Source organism: Podarcis raffonei, chromosome 7, assembly GCF_027172205.1.
Source record: "Podarcis raffonei isolate rPodRaf1 chromosome 7, rPodRaf1.pri, whole genome shotgun sequence".
NCBI classification, from domain to species: Eukaryota; Metazoa; Chordata; class Lepidosauria; order Squamata; family Lacertidae; genus Podarcis; species Podarcis raffonei.
The window spans coordinates 61559569-61579512 of NC_070608.1; the positions used below are offsets into that span (position 1 = coordinate 61559569).

The window sequence follows — 19944 nt, forward strand, 5'->3', positions numbered from 1 at the left end:
CAGTTTTAGAACCAGGGGGTTGATTAATAGAGTTTGTCGGCTTGCCACTGCACCTCCCTTCCATATTAATGAGGTAATTTGGGGATTTAGATCAATTTAGGTGCAAGATAGTGAATATATGTGAAGCAGCTGCCATCCTAAACCCATTTACCTGGGAGTAAACCCCAGTGAATTCAGTAGGGCTTGCTTCTGAGAAGACATGGTGAGGATGGCAGCCTAAAACCCTGAAGATTGTTGCTGTCCCCTTGGAACACTTCAACAAGGAAGAAACAAGGTTATGTATGGCCAGCCCCCAAGTCATTAAAACAAGCAGCAACAACAGAGAAGAGCAAGGTATGACCACAGGGTGATATTTTTGGGTGGGGGGACAAAATGTTGAAGGACAGGTACAAAGGAATTCTCCCTGTGAGCAAGTATGCTGGTGGCTAATGTAGTTTTGGGGGGTTTTTTCCATTGATGGGGAAGCTGGTGCCCACACCATTGTGTTCCCTTTTTTTGTTTTTTGTACTTTTGGATGTGGCAGCCATTTTGTGACTGGTACCACGGCACTTTCTGAAAATTCCAAATGGGCCCACTGGCCCAAAAAGTTTGCAGCCCTGTTGTATTAATTCCTGTTTGGCATGATAAGCTTTCAGCTGGGTACACACTGAACAGAATATATAAAAAGGATAACTGTCTTCTGAAAGGAAAGAAGGGTTGGGGGGAGTATCCTGCAAGCAGTTAGCAGAGATGAGACAGAAAATTTTCATAGGGTTCCCTAGGAAAGAAAGCCATTTTAAAAATCTATCTTTTTATTGACATGTTCATTTTTATGGGATAATTAGGCTAAAATGAAGCTTAGAGTACATGACCTCCAGATTAAGGTGCCTTGACTCAGATGGGTGCAAAGAGTATTGATTTACAATTCAAATAATGGATTATGTATTTAGAGTTGTATTTTCAGATTTCACCCTAGATGCAAGTTTGAATCATAGTCTGTTCTGAGCTGAATTGCCTACTGGGTTTAAGGTTGCTACTTCCTCAGCAAGAGGTTGAGATATTCATAGCCATATGACATGCAGTGATTCAATGGGTGCAGATTTCCACACACCAGGGAAATTTCATGTTGGGAAACCACCTGTTGAATTTCTGCCTGCTATGTTGTTAAAGGTCCAAAGCCTGTGTCAAGGGGTGGGGGGATCTGGCAGCTCTGTTACTAACCAAAAGCTCGGGAACATAGTTTCTTCTGCTTACAAAAGAATTAGTGTGTTAACAGATTGTATCGAAATACTACTTATTTGTTAATGAGCAAATGGAATGCAAGAAGTAGAGGTTTTATATTTAAACTGCATATTTGCCTTCTACTTATTTTCATTTGCAATGGTAACAGACTGTTCTTTCTCTCTCGAACACACACACTGCTTTTTACCAATAAGTGCACTTGCAAAATCTGTAGTGTAGACAAAACATGAGTCAAATTATCATTACATGAGCACAGAAGTAATTCAGAAGACTGAAAACATTTCAAGTCTTAAATAATCCTCTGTGGACATTTAGAAACTAATTTTTTAAAAAAATATTTTTGTTATAACATTTCAGTGTAGGAACTCCACTAGAAAAATAAAGCATATAGTTCTTCAAAGAGAGGTGTGACATAATTCATGCAATGAGTAATTGTGTGATTTTCAAAGCTGCAAATAGTAGCTGTAGGGAGCCCTGAATTAGGACTATGTCATGTAAAGAGAAAGCCTTAACCCTTTGTCTCTGTTACAATACTGATCCAGATTCTTCATTACCACTGCACTAGTACCTGCTCTTTGCATTGGGTAAGAAGTTCTCATCGGCAACAACTGAAGCTTCTCTTTCAAAGCAAATAGCAGAGAGGAGGGGCATGTCAGGGCAAATGATTAAATTCCCTCCAACCTCCCTCAAAAATGGTCCTGATCTAGATCAGTATTCCATTGCTTCTACTTATTTTTAAAATACTAAATACGACTGCTTCCCTTGACCCGGACACTATACTTCTGTTGATGCAGCCTAGAATAGCATTAGCTTTTTTACTGCTGCGTCACACTGTTGACTCATGTGAAGCTCATGGTCTATGAGGATCCCTAGTTCCTTTTCACATGTAATACTAGCAAGCCAGGTGTTCCCCTGATGCATCAATCTTGTGTTTCTATCTGGCATGACTTGTTTTTGAGAAACCCATACTGGGTCTTAGTAACCACAGCATCCTTTTCTAAGTGCTCATACACCAACTATTTAATTATCTGTTCGAGGACCTTTCCTGGTTTCTACAAGAAGTTGACTAGTTGGTAGTTACCTGGGTCTTCTTTTCACCGACTTCTGAAGATAGTGACAACATTTGCCTGCCTCAGACCCACAGGGACCTCACCTGCTCTCCAAGAATTGTCGAAGATTACACACAGAGACTCTGAGATTACATCTGCAAGCGCCTTTGGTGCCCTTGGGTGCAGCTTATCAGGTCCTGGAAATCTGAATTCATTTAAAGTAGCTAGGTGTTCCCTTGCCACCTCTTTTCCTATCTCGGACTGCAGCTCCCTCCTTGGATACTTTATTCTGTTATCACCAGGTTGGCCAATGCTTTCCTTTTGGGTGAAGACAGGCGCAAAGTAGTTTTTGAGCAGTTACACCTTCTCTTTGTCACCCAGTAGCATTTCTCCTCTATGCAGAGGACCTACTACACACAGGACACCACAGGGATAGCCAGTGTGGTGCCATTTAGATTTTGTAGTCCAACTCCCACCATACCTGATCATTGGCTGAAGCAGGTGATGGGAGTTGTAGACCACCATCTGCAGTAAAGCACATTGGCTACAAGTGCCATAGCACTTAAGACACTGGAAACCAGCACTGCCTATTATATGTACTGCCAAGACACCGGCTGTTTACTGAAAAGATCAGATACGCTAGAAAGCTCATGTGATTCCCTAAATCAGCACCATCTGGAAGTTCCCCAACTCTCTCTTATTAATGTGTTTGTAGTGTTGTTGTATCTGATTTTTTTCTGACCGTTACTCAGCATAGTCTCTTTTGTCTCCTATTTCAAGATGATTCAGACTCCTATTACATTTTTTTTATCTGATCCGCAACTACTCTGATCAGTCATTTGAAAACATGTTTCAGATGCAGTTGCTGTGAAATGTTGCTGTGGGATTTAAAAATAGCCACCGCCTTCCATGCTAGAGGCGGATGCTTTTCAGAGGGGGGAAAAAGCAAAGTGATTTCTCTTCTCTCTATGTATAGAACAGCATCGTACAGTTGTACTTGCCTACTCACCCTGGTTGAAATTCACATTTGTGCACAAAGGCATTCTATTCCTTCAATATTTTGTCCTTTCAGGCTTTTTATTTTGGTGTTTCCATGGTGCTTTATATGCTGCCTCATTTTTTTCCCTCCATTTCAAGGTTGTGAAGTCTCTCTTATTTAAAACACAGATTCTGCTTTCAGGTTTTTTTTTAATATATAAGGGATACCCAGGGAGTCTTGGGTGATGTATGCTGGATTGCATTCCATTTAACTTTCTATCAAGTTGTTCAGGCTAAGATGGAAGGGCCTCTCCAAGGCATCCTACCAGAGAAGGCACTACATGGCTCAGTGGAAAGCTAAACTTATACAAGAAACATCTCCAGTAATAACAAATTACTGTTCCATGAGACAAACAGAAGCCATTCAACAATTGGGAGTGCAGAAAACTGACTTTATGATTTGTATCCACTAAGTCATCTTCAAAGTAGACCCATTGGTCATGGCAAAATTAAGTCAATTGACTTCAATGTGTCTACCCTGCAAATGGCTTAGCGGGAGGTAACCCTTTGGTTGAGATCCAATGTGTTTAGTGCAAGAGGATCAAAAATAGGCCTTGTTGTGTAAGCACAAGCACACAAGCTTAACTGTCACCTGCTGTAATAGCCATGGTTTGCTAGGACGACAGGGAGAAACGTGCTAAGAGGAAGGCATACTTGGCAAACCCTCACCATGATCAACTCCCGCTTGGAAACCTATGTCCCCACTATGGAAGGATGTGCGGATCCAGAACTGGTCTCCACAGTCACTTACGGACTCACTGCTAAAACCCTGTTTTGGAAGACAATTTTACTCAGCTACAAGTGATCGCCGAAGAAGAAGAAGAAGAAGAAGAAGAAGAAGAAGAAGAAGAAGAAGCAACAGCAGCAGCTAGGGGTTGTGAAACATCTTTTTCAAGTACAAGACAATGATTGGATTTGCCTGTTGCAGCACATTAAGAACAAGGCTTCTGGTAGTGGAATGGATGTGGTATGAGAAAACTTTCCTAATGACAACTCTTACGTTTTGAAAGACCTTTAATAAGCAAATTTTAAAGCTTATTCTTGTGCAGGGACCTAGCTCAAAAACTATCTAGAGCAGGGGTTCCCAATTAGCTAAGTATTGCAGACCCCGTTTTTCAAAAGCCAAGTCATGGATCCCCTACTTTTGAAAATTTTGATAAATATATGGTGGATGTTGTTATGTGAATGGTCCCACAGACCAACTGGGTGTGCTAAGCAAGCCCCCAATTGGGAATCACTGATCTAGAACATAAATGTTGTATGTATTGTGATTAATTAATAATAATAAAAACTTGTCATAGTAATCCCATTGTATCTAATTACTATGGGAGTATGGGACAGTCTTGCATGTGGAACTCTTAATCTCCAGTTGACACCAAACAATGACCCAATCCCAGGATGAATTAGCCAGAGACAATGCAAATTCTTCACCAGGACCAGATTTAGGAGCATGCAACCCAGGCAACAGCCAGAGACGCTCAAATTGAGTTTAATCCAACAGCAGAAATTGGGGGGGGGGGGAGGCCCAGTTCGTCTTCTCTAAAAGTGTAGTAGTATTTATACTGGTCAACTCAATGTTGGGACAACGTCCAGGAGCTTGATATGACATTTCACTTGTTCTTAAAATTGAAAAAGATTCTAGGAACTTTGAATAAACAATTTGGTTTTTAACTGCTTATATATTATTTATGTTTATATAAATTATTTACAACCTGCTCTTCATGGTTCACACAATCCCAGAGAGGAAAACAACATCAACCTACAGTAACACAATGATTCATTTAAATACAACTTAATATAAAACTAGTCAATATGCTAGCAAGATAAATACATCTGCCAAGCAAGAGGCGCCACTTTAGTCCGATGCTTGGCTGAATATCCATGTTTCTACCACTTGTCAAAATGTGAATAAATACAGATTTACAAACTGATTATTTTATATGACACGGATAACACCTGCCTATAAATAATACAACTAAGTCATGAAATGGGTTCCCAGGGGAATAAAAAGCCAACATGTTCAAAAATTATAGAAACTGAGACAACGCGGAAGCTGCTCTTAATCTGGGGTGTCATTTCATCATGGTAGCCCTGAGTCTAGATTCCCATCAGCCCTAGAGTTTTATGCAGTGTCCAAAGCTAAGAGGTGACTTAAGAAAGTTGCCATTAGCACCAGGGGCTCATCCTGACGAACAAGAGAGAGCAACTTTACAAGAGATTTGCATTCCAGTTTCATAAAGTACCCTGAATCTGTTAGAAATTCACCAGCAAACATTTGCCTGTACTTGACTGGAATGGGGATGTGCTTAAATGTATTTTTAAGCATTCAATCAGATGTATTATTTATGCATTTTAAAAACCCAATACATGGCATCAGGGTTACCCAACCCTCTTTTTAATATTACACTTATTCCAATATAATGGGCAAAATTACTATGTGACATAAACAGTACAGTAGTGCAATTGTTAACATAATTGCAGTGCAATTCTTATTATTTTCCAACGAGATACTGTTGCCCTCTGCTGGCTTTTATTATGTATGCAGACATAAAAGTAATCAGAAAATGCCTAGCAAAAAAAAAGAGTCTGTATTCATATCTCAGTACCACAGATAGATAGGATGTTCATGTCACTGATTATCCATGAGCAACACTCCCTCCTAGTCTTTGGCTACTGCAAAAGAACTATTACTATTCCCCACAATACCAGAACCCCTTAATACATGCAACAAATCCTTTCTTCCTGGAAATAATTGTGTGTGGTGGAGAATGGTCTATTGGTATGAATTTAGCCCTCGTTGTTTTATTTTCCCAGTATTCTGCTATTCTGAGATCAGCTTGGGTAACATTCTTCTTTTGGTAGTTCTGAATCTCTGGGCTGGCTTAAGGTTAGGCAGAGAGCTCTCAATATTCCTGGTATTTTCCATAGCAACAGGGCTTACAGGAACATGGTATCTTTTAGATTTCAGATGAAGACATGTGCTTGCAGCCAGCAGGAGATCTGCGCACTCTCCCATACAAAGCACTGCTATGTTCTGCCACAGGGATGAGGAAATCAGTGGCCTGCCACATATTGTTGTGACTCCCCCTGCAGTGAAGCACCCAGAGCAGGCGAATCGGTTTAGCTACCCTAAAACCACCTCTGTAGGAGTCCTGTCCTCATTTTCACATGGACACCCAACATGAAAATTTGGGGAAATAATAGTCTCAGGCCAAACAGCAGCTAACTGATCATACTTAGGGGATAACTGCTAGCCACTTCAAGTCAACAAACAGCTAGCTTGTAAAAACATTACACTTCAAGAAAACTAATGTCTTGGCTGCCTCTTTTATATGATTTTCCTTTCCTTTTCTGTATTTTCATGTTTTGCATGACTGGAGCAAGAAATTGAGTTTTCTTTTCTTTTTTTTAATGTATGGAGAACAATTAGCAAAGGAGGGTGCTGTGTGAAACTCATTGTAAGAACTGGTTTACACACATGCATTTTAAAAAGCTTCCCTAGCAGTTGTTGTTGTCTAATCCCCTTATATATTTAGGGTTTCTGTCTCTGATGTTTTTTACCAATGGAAACCTAAACAGTTGCACTCTCTTGATGAACTTTCCATCGTTCTTAAAAATGTTGTTACCATTATTTTGCAGCTACAGCAAAGGAACGGGATGCAAGCTGATGCAGGAAAATGGTCAGCGTAAAAATGTTCCTTCCCTCCATAACTGGGAAGAATCTACCAATATTTCTTGCTGCCATTCTGCTGTTCACATCTGACCTGAGGCAATTGTCCATGCTTAGGCAGGGTCACCCAAGCTAAGATGCAGAGTGCTACAGTGTGCTAAACGCTAGACAAAAGCACTTTGCTGGGCGTGATTTATTGTAGCAACAGGCCTTGGCAACAGCTTAAGTCCATAGTGATGGTTTCTGTGAAAAACAGGAGGCTGAGCTCCCTGTTCTGCTTCCAAAGAAGCACTTGTCACAACATGGGTTGCAGCACTTCCAGCAGGGCAACTGTCAAGGAACCATCATCCAATAATCCACATCAGAGCAGAGAAGTCAAAAAGCAGGTAATATGTTGCTTAGATTTCTCTACTTCTACAAATGGTTACTTTCCAAGATCAGTGTTGCCACACTTTGCTTCCTTTAGATGGGTGATCACTAGAGAATGGTGGTATCTCTATAATGCCTGCCTTATTTACACATACAGTGTAGCACAATGGAAGCAAACAGACTCCTGTAGGAGGCAGCAAAATCTCAAGGACCACCTCTACCCACATGAACAAGTCCAAGCCCTGACTTCAGTCTTCATCAGAGGCCCTTTCCCACGTGCTTCATCTGACGTGCAGAGGTGGCAACATGAAAATGGGCTTTTACAATGGTGGCCCCCCCACCCATTTATCCCTTTACTGTGTCACTCATATTTGGGTTTTGGGTGGGATTTGTCCTTTTTGTTGCATTGCTAGATGAGCACTTTAGGAAATTTTGGTGTTGTACTTGATTCTTTTCTTCGGCTTTTAAATTGATGCTACCTGTCTGCAGTATATCTTGTTAAGTCACACGATTGCTTTATACATTAAATGTCTCAAACAATAGTAAACGAACACCCCTCCTGCATCAGCAGTAGAAGAGAGATTGGTTTGCCTCTATTTTCTCTCACGGCGCAGGCTGAATCCCAGACTGCCACAATTACAGCATTGATCAACATTGAATTAAAATGGATTTACCCAACACAGCTGATTTGAATCACCTGTACTGAAAATGTATAGAACACAATGCAGGTGCTACAGGAAGTTGTTTAACGTAAGAACATGAGAAGTGCTCCACTGGAACAGACCAAAAGCCTGTCTATTCTAGGATCCAGTTTTCCCCAGTAATCAAACAGATGCTATGGGAAGCACAAAGACAGGATGTAAAAGGGATAAATGTTCCTAGTTAACGTAACAAAAAACTGATTTTGGAGAAATGAACCCTGTAACCATGATCATGTTTGCTATCATGTGTTAGGCATGGTGATCCATTTTTCTAGCCTCCTTTACTTCCAGTATTTTCCTGCATCCCCTCCCCCAACTTGGTATTTTCTTATTTTTCCTACTGAGGGGAATGTGGGGACAGAGGAATGGACTGTTATGCAGTGTTGCATGTAATCACTGTACAAATTTGTGCAGTTCTCTGCAAAAAAAAATTAGGTAGCAGTGCAGCAATGGCAAGACTAAAGAGCAAAACCTATGTCAACAGGAGCTGGGTTTGCCTGTGTGGCTTGGAAGAATCTACTGCTACATCAGCACATATAACTTAGCTGCAATATATGGTCAGATTGCTGTCCAGTGCAATGTACGTTTGCAGTGCAAGCAAACCAAGGGTGACAAGATGCAAAGCAAGCCAGGATTAGTGAATGGGGGCTGCAGTGAAGCAGCCAAGTTTACAACAACCTTTGATTACTTTTACAACTATCACCACTGTCATACCAGGGCAGGGGACGCTAATCTTCCTCAGCCCTTCTCTCCCTCCGTGGCAAGCTTCAGGAGAACAGAATAGACTTAAACAATTGTGCAAAGAACACCAGTAAACTCAACAACTGGAGTTTGTTCTATACTGTATAAATTTTGTGAAGATAAATGCTAATATCAATTTTTCCCCAGGCTGAAAATGATCCACTTACTGGAAGAGTTAACACTTCCTCCCAAGGTGGGTCAGTTGCTGAAGACTATTCCAGTGAAGGAAGGCTGCCAGACAGCGGTACAGGAAAGCTACCACCAGCTAATGAACAAAATACAGGTGTGAATTACTAGCATCTGAGTAACACAAAGCAGTGTTTTGTGTTTGGTAGCAGGTAGAGAATGGCTGAGAGCCACAGAGCCTAGGGCCTGCCAATCAGAAGGTCGGCGGTTCGAATCCCCATGATGGGGTGGGTTCCCGTTGCTTGGTCCCTACTCCTGTCAACCTAGCAGTTCGAAAGCACACCAAAAAGTGCAAGTAGATAAATAGGTACCGCTCCGGTGGGAAGGTAAACGGCGTTTCCATATGCTGCTCTGGTTTGCCAGAAGCAGCGTAGTCATGCTGGCCACATGACCAAGAAGCTGTCTGCAGACAAACGCCGGCTCCCTCGGCCAGTAAAGCGAGATGAGTGCCCCAACCCCAGAGTCATCCGTGACTGGACTCAACGGTCAGGGGTTCCTTTACCTTTATGTTCAGTGCACATTTGCACTGTGTCCACTGATTTTTTTAAAAGGCCAGTTCTTGCCTAGATGTTTCATCTGTTTATTTTCTTTCTGATTTACTTCTTCTTGCTCGCACTCTTCATGCATATACAGTGGTACCTTGTCTAGCGTCCGCCTCATCGAGTGCCCGTTCCATTGAACGTCCGCGGCAAACCTGGAAGTACAGGAATGGGTTACTTCCAGGTTTGTCGCTCGCACATGCACAGAAGTGCTAAATTGCGCTTTGCACATGTGCAGAAGCGCAAAACGCTCCGTGCGCAGATGCGGTGCTTTGCCCAGCATCCTTTTCAGCCAGAGACTGGGGCTCCAGAATGGATCTCCGTCGCAAAACGAGGTACTACTGTACAGCTCAAAGTAGCAAGGAGCTGCTCATGGATATGAGTAGGAACATTGGAAGCTGCCTTCTACCAATTCAGACTATTGGTCTAGACTCTATCTAGCTTAGTACTGTCAACACTGATTGGCTGTGGCTCTCCCCAGGGTCAGACCAAGAAACTGTGCTGCCCGAGAGAAAGGACAAGATGGTGCCCCTTTCCCATTTTTATGTATAGAAAGATAGTGTCTTCCACCGCAGCAGAGGCCCCAGGAAAGGCCATGTGGCAACAGAGGGGAATGGCTGAGGGACTTGGGAAGAACTGTAAAGGACTGCTGCTGCTACCCAACAGCCTTCTGAAGTGCTTTCCTCATTCTGCCCAATGGTAGGGCCAATCCTGAGCCCCCCAGGGTTTTAGTGTGGAGTCTTTCCCAGCCTTACTTGGAGAAACCATGGTTTGAACTTGGGACCTTTTGCATGAAAGCGTGTGTTCCTATTCCAGCATGCTTATTGAAATGACCACTGGAAACAATTGGGAGTGCCTAGGTGTCAGTATTGCTGAGTTTAACTATTTGTGTATAAACTGAAAAATTCAGAAAGATGTGCACTAGAATGCACAGGAACAATGGGGGGGGGGACTGAAAAGAAATCAGACAAGGAACAGTGATGTGGGCACTAGTTGAAATATGCAGCAGGCCGAACGCATTCCCATTTGAAACAAGGTCTATGGCATGACATCATATCCTGAGATGTTTTGCCGTACAAACCATGCTGATTGGAATGGGACCCAGGACAATAACTTAGGATAACAATTATGTTCATAATCATGTCTTGCCTGCAGAACCTAATAGGCATCTGATTGACCAATGTGAGAACAGGATGCTAGACTAGGTCTGCTGATCTGACTCAGCAAAGAGCGCTCTTCTTGTGTTCAGATATAACAGGGGATACTAGAAGCAGGAAAATGGAGACTGATTCAAAGTATGGCAGATTTTCCTCTTGCTTAAATTTAATAGAAGCCCGTTTCAAAGGAAGCCAAGATAAACTATAAATAGTTTAAGAGGATCTATAGATAGAATATGAGTCCACAGAAATTGAATACCATGTCCAGGCTAAATATTTTTGGCTGGTTGAAGATGGTGTGAATGATGCTGACTTTTTACTGTTATAACAGAGTTGCTCTAAAGTTTCTAGATACATGCAGTTCCCGCTTCACTATGCGAAAATTCACTTATCTGCAATGAGGAATTAGTACTCAAAACTCACCATACATACCATAGTTTCAGCTATCTGAACAGAGAGCATTTTTTACTTTCTCACTTGCCTTTCACTGGTTGGTGGTGAGGGCAGGAATGGAGGAGGGGAATGATTAGACAAATCAGAGAGCATTTTTTTCCTGGATTTTCCCAGGGGTATTTTGGCTTTTGAGGGTCAACATTCCATGGTTGGGAACGCATTTGAAATTTCCCCGTGCGAATCAATGGAAATTGTCAACTCATTATACGAACACTCACCTAATGAACGATTTCCAGAGAAGATACTGCGTTCAGTATTTTGCTTTAGCAGATTTAGGTTATAGTGCACAATTCTCCCCTCCCCCAACTTGACTCCCCTGTTCTTCATATTATGAACCTTATAAAACAAAAATATGAATTAATTCAGAGGACTGAAACTTAACAATGACGTTTAAAGAAATGCCCTTGTGTTGTTTTTTAATATGCTTCTAAAAATAAAAAACTAATTTAAAAAACTGCCATCATATCAAAAAAATAATAATTTAACATTTATGTTTGTGAAGACATACATAGAGGTGGACTTTCCAAGAAACCAGTGAGCTTAACAGAAAGAGAAAGACAGACATCATCAGACATATTGGAGGAGCTTCGGATGCAAGGAATAATCAAGACCACAAGTGCAAACTCTAATAACAGAGCAGCAGATGATGCCACAGTAAGTAAATGTCAAAACTAACAGAAATACACTTTCCAGTCTGAGCTGATATTTCTGCAGAACTATGGGTTACTCCTGCAATGGCTCTTTCTTGTGGAATTGATTTAATTAAGCTGTTTATGTAATGTATGAGAAATATTATATTATATTATATTATATTATATTATATTATATTATATTATATTATATATTAGTAAACATCCCTGTGCCTCTCTCTGGTGAAGGTTGGTATAAAAAATCTCTACATAAATAAATACATTCATTATATTTATTTCAATCAATTTATTTCTGAGGGTCTCCTAATCCCTTTCTTCTTCGCTGCCCCTTATATCTAAAACTCCTTCCCAAAACACCCTCAAACCTTGTGGGGCTTCTTGTAATGATTAGTCAGTTTTTTCTTTTCAAAAAATGAGCTCAAAGTGACTTGCAAAAGACACAAGATGAGAAAATATAAAACAAGAATTAAAGCAACCTAAAATACAACAAATATACAAATCCAAGTCAACCCCATGCCACTAAAATATGAAGAACTAAATTCCAGAAATCTGAGTGAATAAAAATGTTTTTACTCGCCACCTAAAAACAGATAGTGAAGGCACCAGGTGTGCCTCTCTGAGGAGAGCATTCCACAACCGGGAAGTTACCACTGAGAAGGCTTGTTCTCATGTTGCCACCCTCTGCACCTCCCTTGAAGGGGGCACACAGTGAGGGACGTAAGATGAAGAATGAAGGGTCCAGCTGGTTCATGTGAGGAGACATGGCACTTGAGATATTAGGGTATTTTTTTTTCCTGTTTGGCATTTTAATCCAAATTGGCTTTCATTGACAAAAGAAACACTCTGTATAAAGTTGACATGAACTGGAAAAAATGCAGGAGATGGAACATAAGATTCAAAAATAGTAGCAAACAAGTTAAATCCTAACATTAGAGATAACATTAGCAAGACTCTGAGAACTGTATGTACAAAAGTAACCTAAACACAACCAAGTAACTATGCATGTTTACTCTGAAGTGTATTGTAATGTGTTAAAATATACTTTCATTATTTCTCTTTCTATTTGTTTGGTTCTTTTCAACATTATTTCAAATACTGTGATTTGATTTATTCACATGCATGTACAGAGTAGAATAAGGTAATTCCCCTTTGAAAAACAGACTTCCTTCATGGACATATATAAAATTTTACTATTTCTACAGTTGATAGATACAGGAAATCCACCAAAGAAACCACCAGCCAAACTGGAAAAGCTTGAAATCAAAAGGAAGCACATAATTTAACAATAGAGGACTCTGAAAACAAGCCATGTGTTGAAAAGAGAAGAATCCACTAATCTGACTACATCATTCTAGTATCTGAATACCTAACGATCAATAATGTATGTAACATCACAACATATCTTTGAATTAGGAAAGCTTCTGTTCCCCATGTTACTACTGAACTTGGCTCTTGCTGGAAGACGTATTTCTAAACAAGTTTACTGACAGAGGCTAAAACAAATTTGACATTTTCTGCCCTCCTGCCTTTAAATTCAACATGCATCCAGTGAAACAGACTCTAGTCCCAAAATGTAGTGCCACAATAAGTGCTAGGTCATTAAGGTGCCACAAGGCTTTTAGTTGTTCCTGCTTCAGCATGCAATGTACAGTCATAACTTGGCTTTCAAACAGCTTAATTCACGAACAACTTGGAACTCGAACGTCGCAAACCTGGAAGTAGGTGTTCCGGTTTGCGAACTTTGCCTCAGAAGGCAAACAAGCAGTGCGACTTCTGCAGCTTCCGATTGGCTGCAGGACGCTCCAACACACATTCTGTTCGAAAACCAAGGTACAACTGCACTGATAGAGCTGTAACTCTGACAGGAAGGTCAACAGCTTCTAACGACAGTCTTACTCAGATAGTCTTAACATGGGTAAAACTCATGCATTGGGTTGGGAAAATCAATATGGCTGTGGTTGACCATGACCGTCACATATTCAAAGGGGTTTTTTTCATGCTGAGCATGCATGCATACAAGTTCTATGCACACAGGTTGTCTCCTTGCACCCTTCAAAATAAAGGGTACCGGATTATACATACAGGGCCTATGCACCTATAAACAGCGTCTGAAACTCTCATTGTTCTAGGCGCGTTTTGTGACAAGGAATTTCATTAATGCGAGCAGTTTCTGAGCTCTAGGTGCAGTACTTAGCCTAAGATTTCAGATTAAAATTGCCACTGCTGTAAGAAAAGGAGGACCTTTTCTGCCTCCCCACTTCCAGCCACTCTGATGACTGGAAAAGGGACCCTCATAAGACTATTAGGGGAGGGGCCATGGGAAGTATGGCTTTGTTTTTGCAGTCTTCAGATGAGGACTGGACCATGTGAAAAATGAACATAATATTTTAGCTGCAGTACATTCACTTTCCGCTTTGTATTCTGGTTATAAAAAAGTGCGCCTAGTAGACACTCGGTTGTGGCGCCCATAACCTAGGTTTAAGGTGCCATTTACCTCCTAGCTTTCATATCTCTGTTTCTATAAATTGTATGCCTGCAAGCTCTGTGCTAAAAGCAACGATTAGCACATTGAGGTAAGGGCGGGGCTTACCTTGCAATAGCCATCTCTCCCCTCCACGTGTTAATTATATTCACATTAAGAATTTGATTGTGGTGCTAGCCTATGCGTATGCATGTCTCTACAAATATTGTATCCCTACCCCATTTAAAGAGGCATCTCTTTTCAGACAAGAGAAGAGCAACTGAAAAAGGAATTGCTGACTGACAGACCATCACCACTAACCTCCCATGAAAGCAGAACTACAGGGAGTGACATAGACTGTTCAGCTTCTGAAGCTGAAAAAACTTCTAATACTTTTCAGTTGCTTTCCTTAAATCTGGGTTCAGGAAGCTGGATAGAGAAAGAAGACTGGGATGATAATGTAAATGGCAATTTTGAAGGTTTCAGTATCGTGGAGTCAGATGTCACTTATAATATGGTAAATGAAGCATTTTAATCAGTACAATTTATTTCAAACATATTTGAGCTATGGAAGTTAAATCTCTAGGTTTTCACCTGCATTAAAATAAATGTACTAAAAACCAAACAAAAACATTTGTTTATGGTTTAATTTGATAGGATATTTTCAATTTCTTTCCCCACAGACAAATAAGAATATGATGTAACTCATTCTAGCAGGATTGTTTATTATTTTCAAATACGAAAATAATAATAATAATAATAATAATAATAATAATAATAATAATAATTACGAACTGTTTCTACTGATACAGTTTGTAAGTGAATAAATATTCAGAGTTCATGAAGCAGAATAACAAACTTGAAACAGACCTTTAAAATGGTCTCATTGTTGACTGTTTCCACTTTAGAGCAAAAGAAAACTTTGCCATCCTAATCACTGAAGTATTGATAAAAGGAGGGATAAACAGTGCAATCCTACATATGTCCACTCAGTCAGAAATAATTGTATTGTTGCAGTGTCAGCACTAGGGCCACCAATGAACTATGTACCGAAACAATCAGTTAAACAATTTAGATTTTAAATAGATAAATTTGCTGGGACCCCCGGAGGAGACACAGCGAAATGAACCGATAGAGCAGAGTCTTTCCCATTTGTACATAACTGTTACCTCCATTATTAGCATAATCAGCCTTACTTCATGTCCACTGGTGGCTATATTAACAGAAGCTATCACACAGTTGGCTGTTCCCAGACTGAATGTTCTAGAATTCAATGTGAAAGCAGGCAAGCCAGTAGTGTTGATCCAGCAAGGGCAATGCCTAGGAGGACACAGGCCTCTCCACCCCCTTATTGTCCTCCTTGATGAAGCCTTGCTTCTGCCAAGGGAGTGGGAGGTGAACATCTGTAGTATCCAGGATAGCATGTCCAGCATACACTGCTAAATAAAGACGCACTGCTGTCAGCAGTGCCAGGACCAGTCACCGTTTGCTGAAGTTGGGAGATTAGTTCCTTTCACAATACCAGGAGAATTGTGTTGTTTTTTGGCATGGGTATATGTGTGTGTGTGTGTCCGTCTCCACTACCTGAAACATCCCCATTACACCATGGATATTGCTTAAAATGCAAACATGTTCCACCCTTAACGTTTTTCTGAAAAATAATGCTGACGTACTTGTGAATGTTTTGTAACTTTTAAGCTTCAGATATAAATCTCTCAAGCAATAAATACATGCAAACATGTTAGCCCAAAACAGCCATGCAATTTCACATCTTGCATCTGCAATCTGGGATCGTCAGGAGGTGGTAGAAGGAAGCAAAAGTGGCACAGTGTAAGAAAAGGAAACATCAGTGAGTGTTCATGCAGTTTATTGCAGAGAACAGTAGATGGAGCCCTGGTGAGCTTCAGCACTGAAAAGCTTACACTCAAGTCAAAACTGGAGCACCAAAGATGTCAGGGAGCTGATGCAATAACAGCCTGCACCAACCTGGTCCCTCCAGATGTTTTTGACTTCCATTTCCATCAACCTCAGACATCATGGGCTACTAGAGGGCACTAGGTTGCCAAAACCTCCTACATAACATTCCATACTCACATTGCACTGTCTTGAAGCTCAACACTTTTGAAGGCTTTGTTTCAGGTTTTTGTGAGTGCTGGATAAAAAGCAAGATATTTTTTTTGAATCTAAAGGTGTTTGGATATGAATCTCTGATCTTGCCCCCCACTGCCACCAGCTCCTTGAACAAAACAAATATAATAATAATAATAATTTATTATTTGCAGCCTACCCATCTCACTGGGTTGCTCCAGCCACTCTGGGCAGCTTACATGGTTTATAACTGTTACTGACAGATACTGACACCCATTTCAGACTCTTGCCAGTGACCCACCAGCATAATGTGGCCTGATGCTGTGAAAAATGTATAGGATCAAAAGGTATGTTCAGATTAGGGCTGAGAAACAAATCACAACCGCCCTTTGAAATTTGTACAACTTTAAATCTTGCCATGCAGTTCTCTAACCGAGCAATGTGTGCAAAAACACTTATAATGAGCTGAAGTGCAGCTTCATCAATGGAAATAGCAGGCAACACAATGGGGAACCTGTGGCCCTCCAGATGTTCCTGGACTACAATTACCATCATCCCTAATCTGCTGTCTGGGGCTGATGGGAAATGGAGTCCAATCAATGTATGGAAGCAGCAGGTTCTTGACATACAACAATGTAATGTATTAGTGGGAAATACTTGGGGGAAAAGGAGAAATTTGCACTAACATGCTGCTAAATTTTCAGGACAGCTTATAAAAACAAATTTGCAATATGGAGAACAGAATTTAAGATTGGAAGAATTAGAAACTGAGAGAAACCAAAAACCACACCTAGTTCAGGTACAATGGAATTCAAACCAGGATCCTTGCTTCCTTGCCCACTGCACTACCGAGATTGCTGGTCAGAAGAAGGTATTGGTGAGTTAGGATCAAGATGAATCACCAGAGTCCTGAATCCCCCAGCCTTAAAATCAGGGGTCAGCAAACTTTTTCAGCAGGGGGATTGTTCACTGTCCCTCAGACTTTGGGGGGGGCAGACTATATTTTGGGGAGAGAGAAAAAAAAGAACGAATTCCTATGCCCCACAAATAACCCAGAGAAGCATTTTAAATAAAAGCACACATTCTGCTCACGTAAAAACACCAGGCAGGCCCCACAAATAACCCAGAGATGCATTTGAAATAAAAGGGCACATTCTACTCATGTAAAAACACGCTGATTCCCAGACCGTCCACGGGCCGGATTTAGAAGGCAATTGGGTCGGATCTGGCCCCCGGGCCTTAGATTGCCTACCCATGCTTAAGAATAAGGTGACCACCACAGAGCCAATCCCTGCAGATACCCCTTGTGGCTAAGCAACAGAGGCACGGATGAGTTTGTCTGTTTCTGATATATTCTTTATGCCGCTATGGTTAACAGATCTCCCAAAGTGAGTTTCTTGTTCTTTCGTGCTATTATAACGCATTATATTACACCTTCAATTTGTGATGTCATTAGACAGATTTACCATGCACCTAATGCTTCTAAATTATAAACTAGCTAAGCAAAAGTAGTTGTTTCACCATCATTACACTGCATTCTGAAATAGCTACTGGGGGGGGGCGGGAATCTATGGTTGAAAGTAGGGGTGGGAAACCTTTCACAGACCAAGGCCTCATTCCCATCTGGGTGACCTTCCAGGAGATGCATCCCAGTGATGTGCAAGGCCAGAGGCAAAAGTAAACCAAGCACTGTGTGTAAATATTACCTTTCTATAGAAGTCTGGTTTCTACACACATTCACACCCCTTCTCTATCCTTGATTCGGGCAACTGAGAGGTATTATAAGAGTCCAAGGACACATTCAAGCCAGGCTTCAGTACCTGCATCAGATTTCAGTTTGAGTTTATTTGTTGGTGCTTTTAAAGCACCAGTCGAGCAAAAGCTTTAGACTTGAAAGTAGCTAAGTTATGTCTTGCATATTGCACATTTTGTTTGGCAGATAAGGCAGGATACAATCCGTGCATTTCTAGTCTGCACTAATTCCAAAATACGGATTTCTAGCCTGACTTAAAAATAGACGTAGAAGAATGCTTGAAATAGTCTACATTCCTATCAACAAGTGATAACCAACTAACCTTGTGGTGTTAAAGCTCAGGCAGAACACTGGTCTAGAAAGAAAGACATTAGATTACTGCGCCTTCGGTGCCTGAGGTTGCATCCATACTTAGTTACAATTACTGCCCCATATTGCACAATGCGTTTAGGAACCAATCTGGGAAGGTCAGTATGATTCCAGCTAAAAGCCAACATAGTCCCTTGCTTGGGAAGGGAATAGTTTTTTAATAAAAAAAGAAATAGAATGAGTAGGGCAGTTTTGAAGTTCAGGTGGAAGAAAAATGAAGACTGAGAATCTTGTGTAAGCCACACAAATCACATCTGAGCATCAGGATCTGTACTACTCAAGTGTTCAGTCTAGCAATCCTTTCAATGTGCTTGTGATGCAGGACAAGCTTTTATTAGCTACACAACATGCATTTAAAAAGCACAATATCTAATCCTGAACAGAGGGAAAGAGGGCACTGTGACATAACATTTTCCAACAGCTGCCATAACAACATGCTCCTTGCCAGACAACTGCAGAATGCTGGAGACAGGCCTGCACATTTCCAGCTCCAAGTCTAGCTACTGTGTTTGAAATATCAAAGCATAAGCCACCACACCAGTCTACATTGCAACATATCCTTTTCCGACTCTGTCAAACCACAATAATGCTTCAAAACGTTATTCTGGTGGCTAAAAGGGGTGTTCCTGGGTCTTAATCAGCATGGTAGCAGGGAAAGGGGCAACATATTACCAGAGCATGGGGATAGTAGAAGCTGAACGCAGAGAACCTCTTGCCATACTGCTGCTAAATAAATTCATATGCCTTGGGAACTAATGTTTGGCCTGTTTTAGGCAAGAGTTGCACTTGTTTACAGACCAGGGGAGGGAATAGAGCCATCTTGGTCACTAAAGCAAGTACTGGCATGTATCTGTGTACAAAGTGCCCTCCATCAGCTGAGACCGGTGTATCAGCTACAACCCCTCTAAGACAGAGATAATCTGTCCACAAATATCCATCAGCCAGACTAGGCTACTACTATGTATTATGTAGGGCTGCCTTTGAAGGCTTCTCAAAACGTCATCAAAATATTGCTTCAAGCATACGAAATGAAACTCATCTCATAGCTTCAACAACCATAGTGACTCCCTTTTCCAAACAAGATTCAAAGTGCTGGTGTTTACTTTCAAAGCTACATGTGGCTTTGGACTGAAGGAGTGCTTCTCATGCACAAACCTACCTTCTTCAGGTGCTCCCAACTAAGTAGCAGCCAATGAAAAATATTTTATCAATTATGGCATAGGACCTTTGAAATGCTTCCCTCCCCAGAGGCCCACTTAGTACCTGCTCAAAGGTATTTTTGGCATCACACAAAGGCTTTTTAAATTTTCCTGGCCCCTTTACCATATTGGTCAAATTGGGTTTCATTCTGTTCCAGTGGTGTGCCTATTGTTCCTGCTTTTTTGTTGTTTGATATAGGGTTTTCTTGTTGTTAAGTTGTTAAAGGGCAGCTAACAGAATATTCTGGAGTAGGATTACTGAAAAAGAGGACATATTTCTTGAATAACTAAATGAATGTG

At 41.0% G+C, this 19944-nt stretch overlaps 1 protein-coding gene across 3 annotated transcripts; it reads left to right on the forward strand.

The window, feature by feature from the left end:
• Positions 1–6994: 6994 nt before the first annotated feature.
• On the forward strand, positions 6995–14930 carry STMND1 (stathmin domain containing 1). Of its 3 annotated transcripts, XR_008331541.1 has the most exons (5): positions 6995–7364; positions 8937–9072; positions 11627–11778; positions 12977–13155; positions 14501–14929. XR_008331541.1 is itself a non-coding variant. In XM_053396846.1 (4 exons), the coding sequence occupies exons 1-4, from the start codon at positions 7215–7217 to the stop codon at positions 14768–14770; spliced, it is 708 nt and encodes a 235-aa protein (XP_053252821.1). In that variant the 5' UTR covers positions 6995–7214; the 3' UTR covers positions 14771–14930. The 3 variants fall into 3 exon arrangements, 2 of the variants coding, with proteins under 2 accessions (XP_053252821.1, XP_053252822.1); XM_053396846.1 differs by lacking the exon at positions 12977–13155 and having other exon boundaries at positions 14501–14930; XM_053396847.1 differs by lacking the exon at positions 14501–14929 and having other exon boundaries at positions 12977–13297.
• Positions 14931–19944: the final 5014 nt, after the last annotated feature.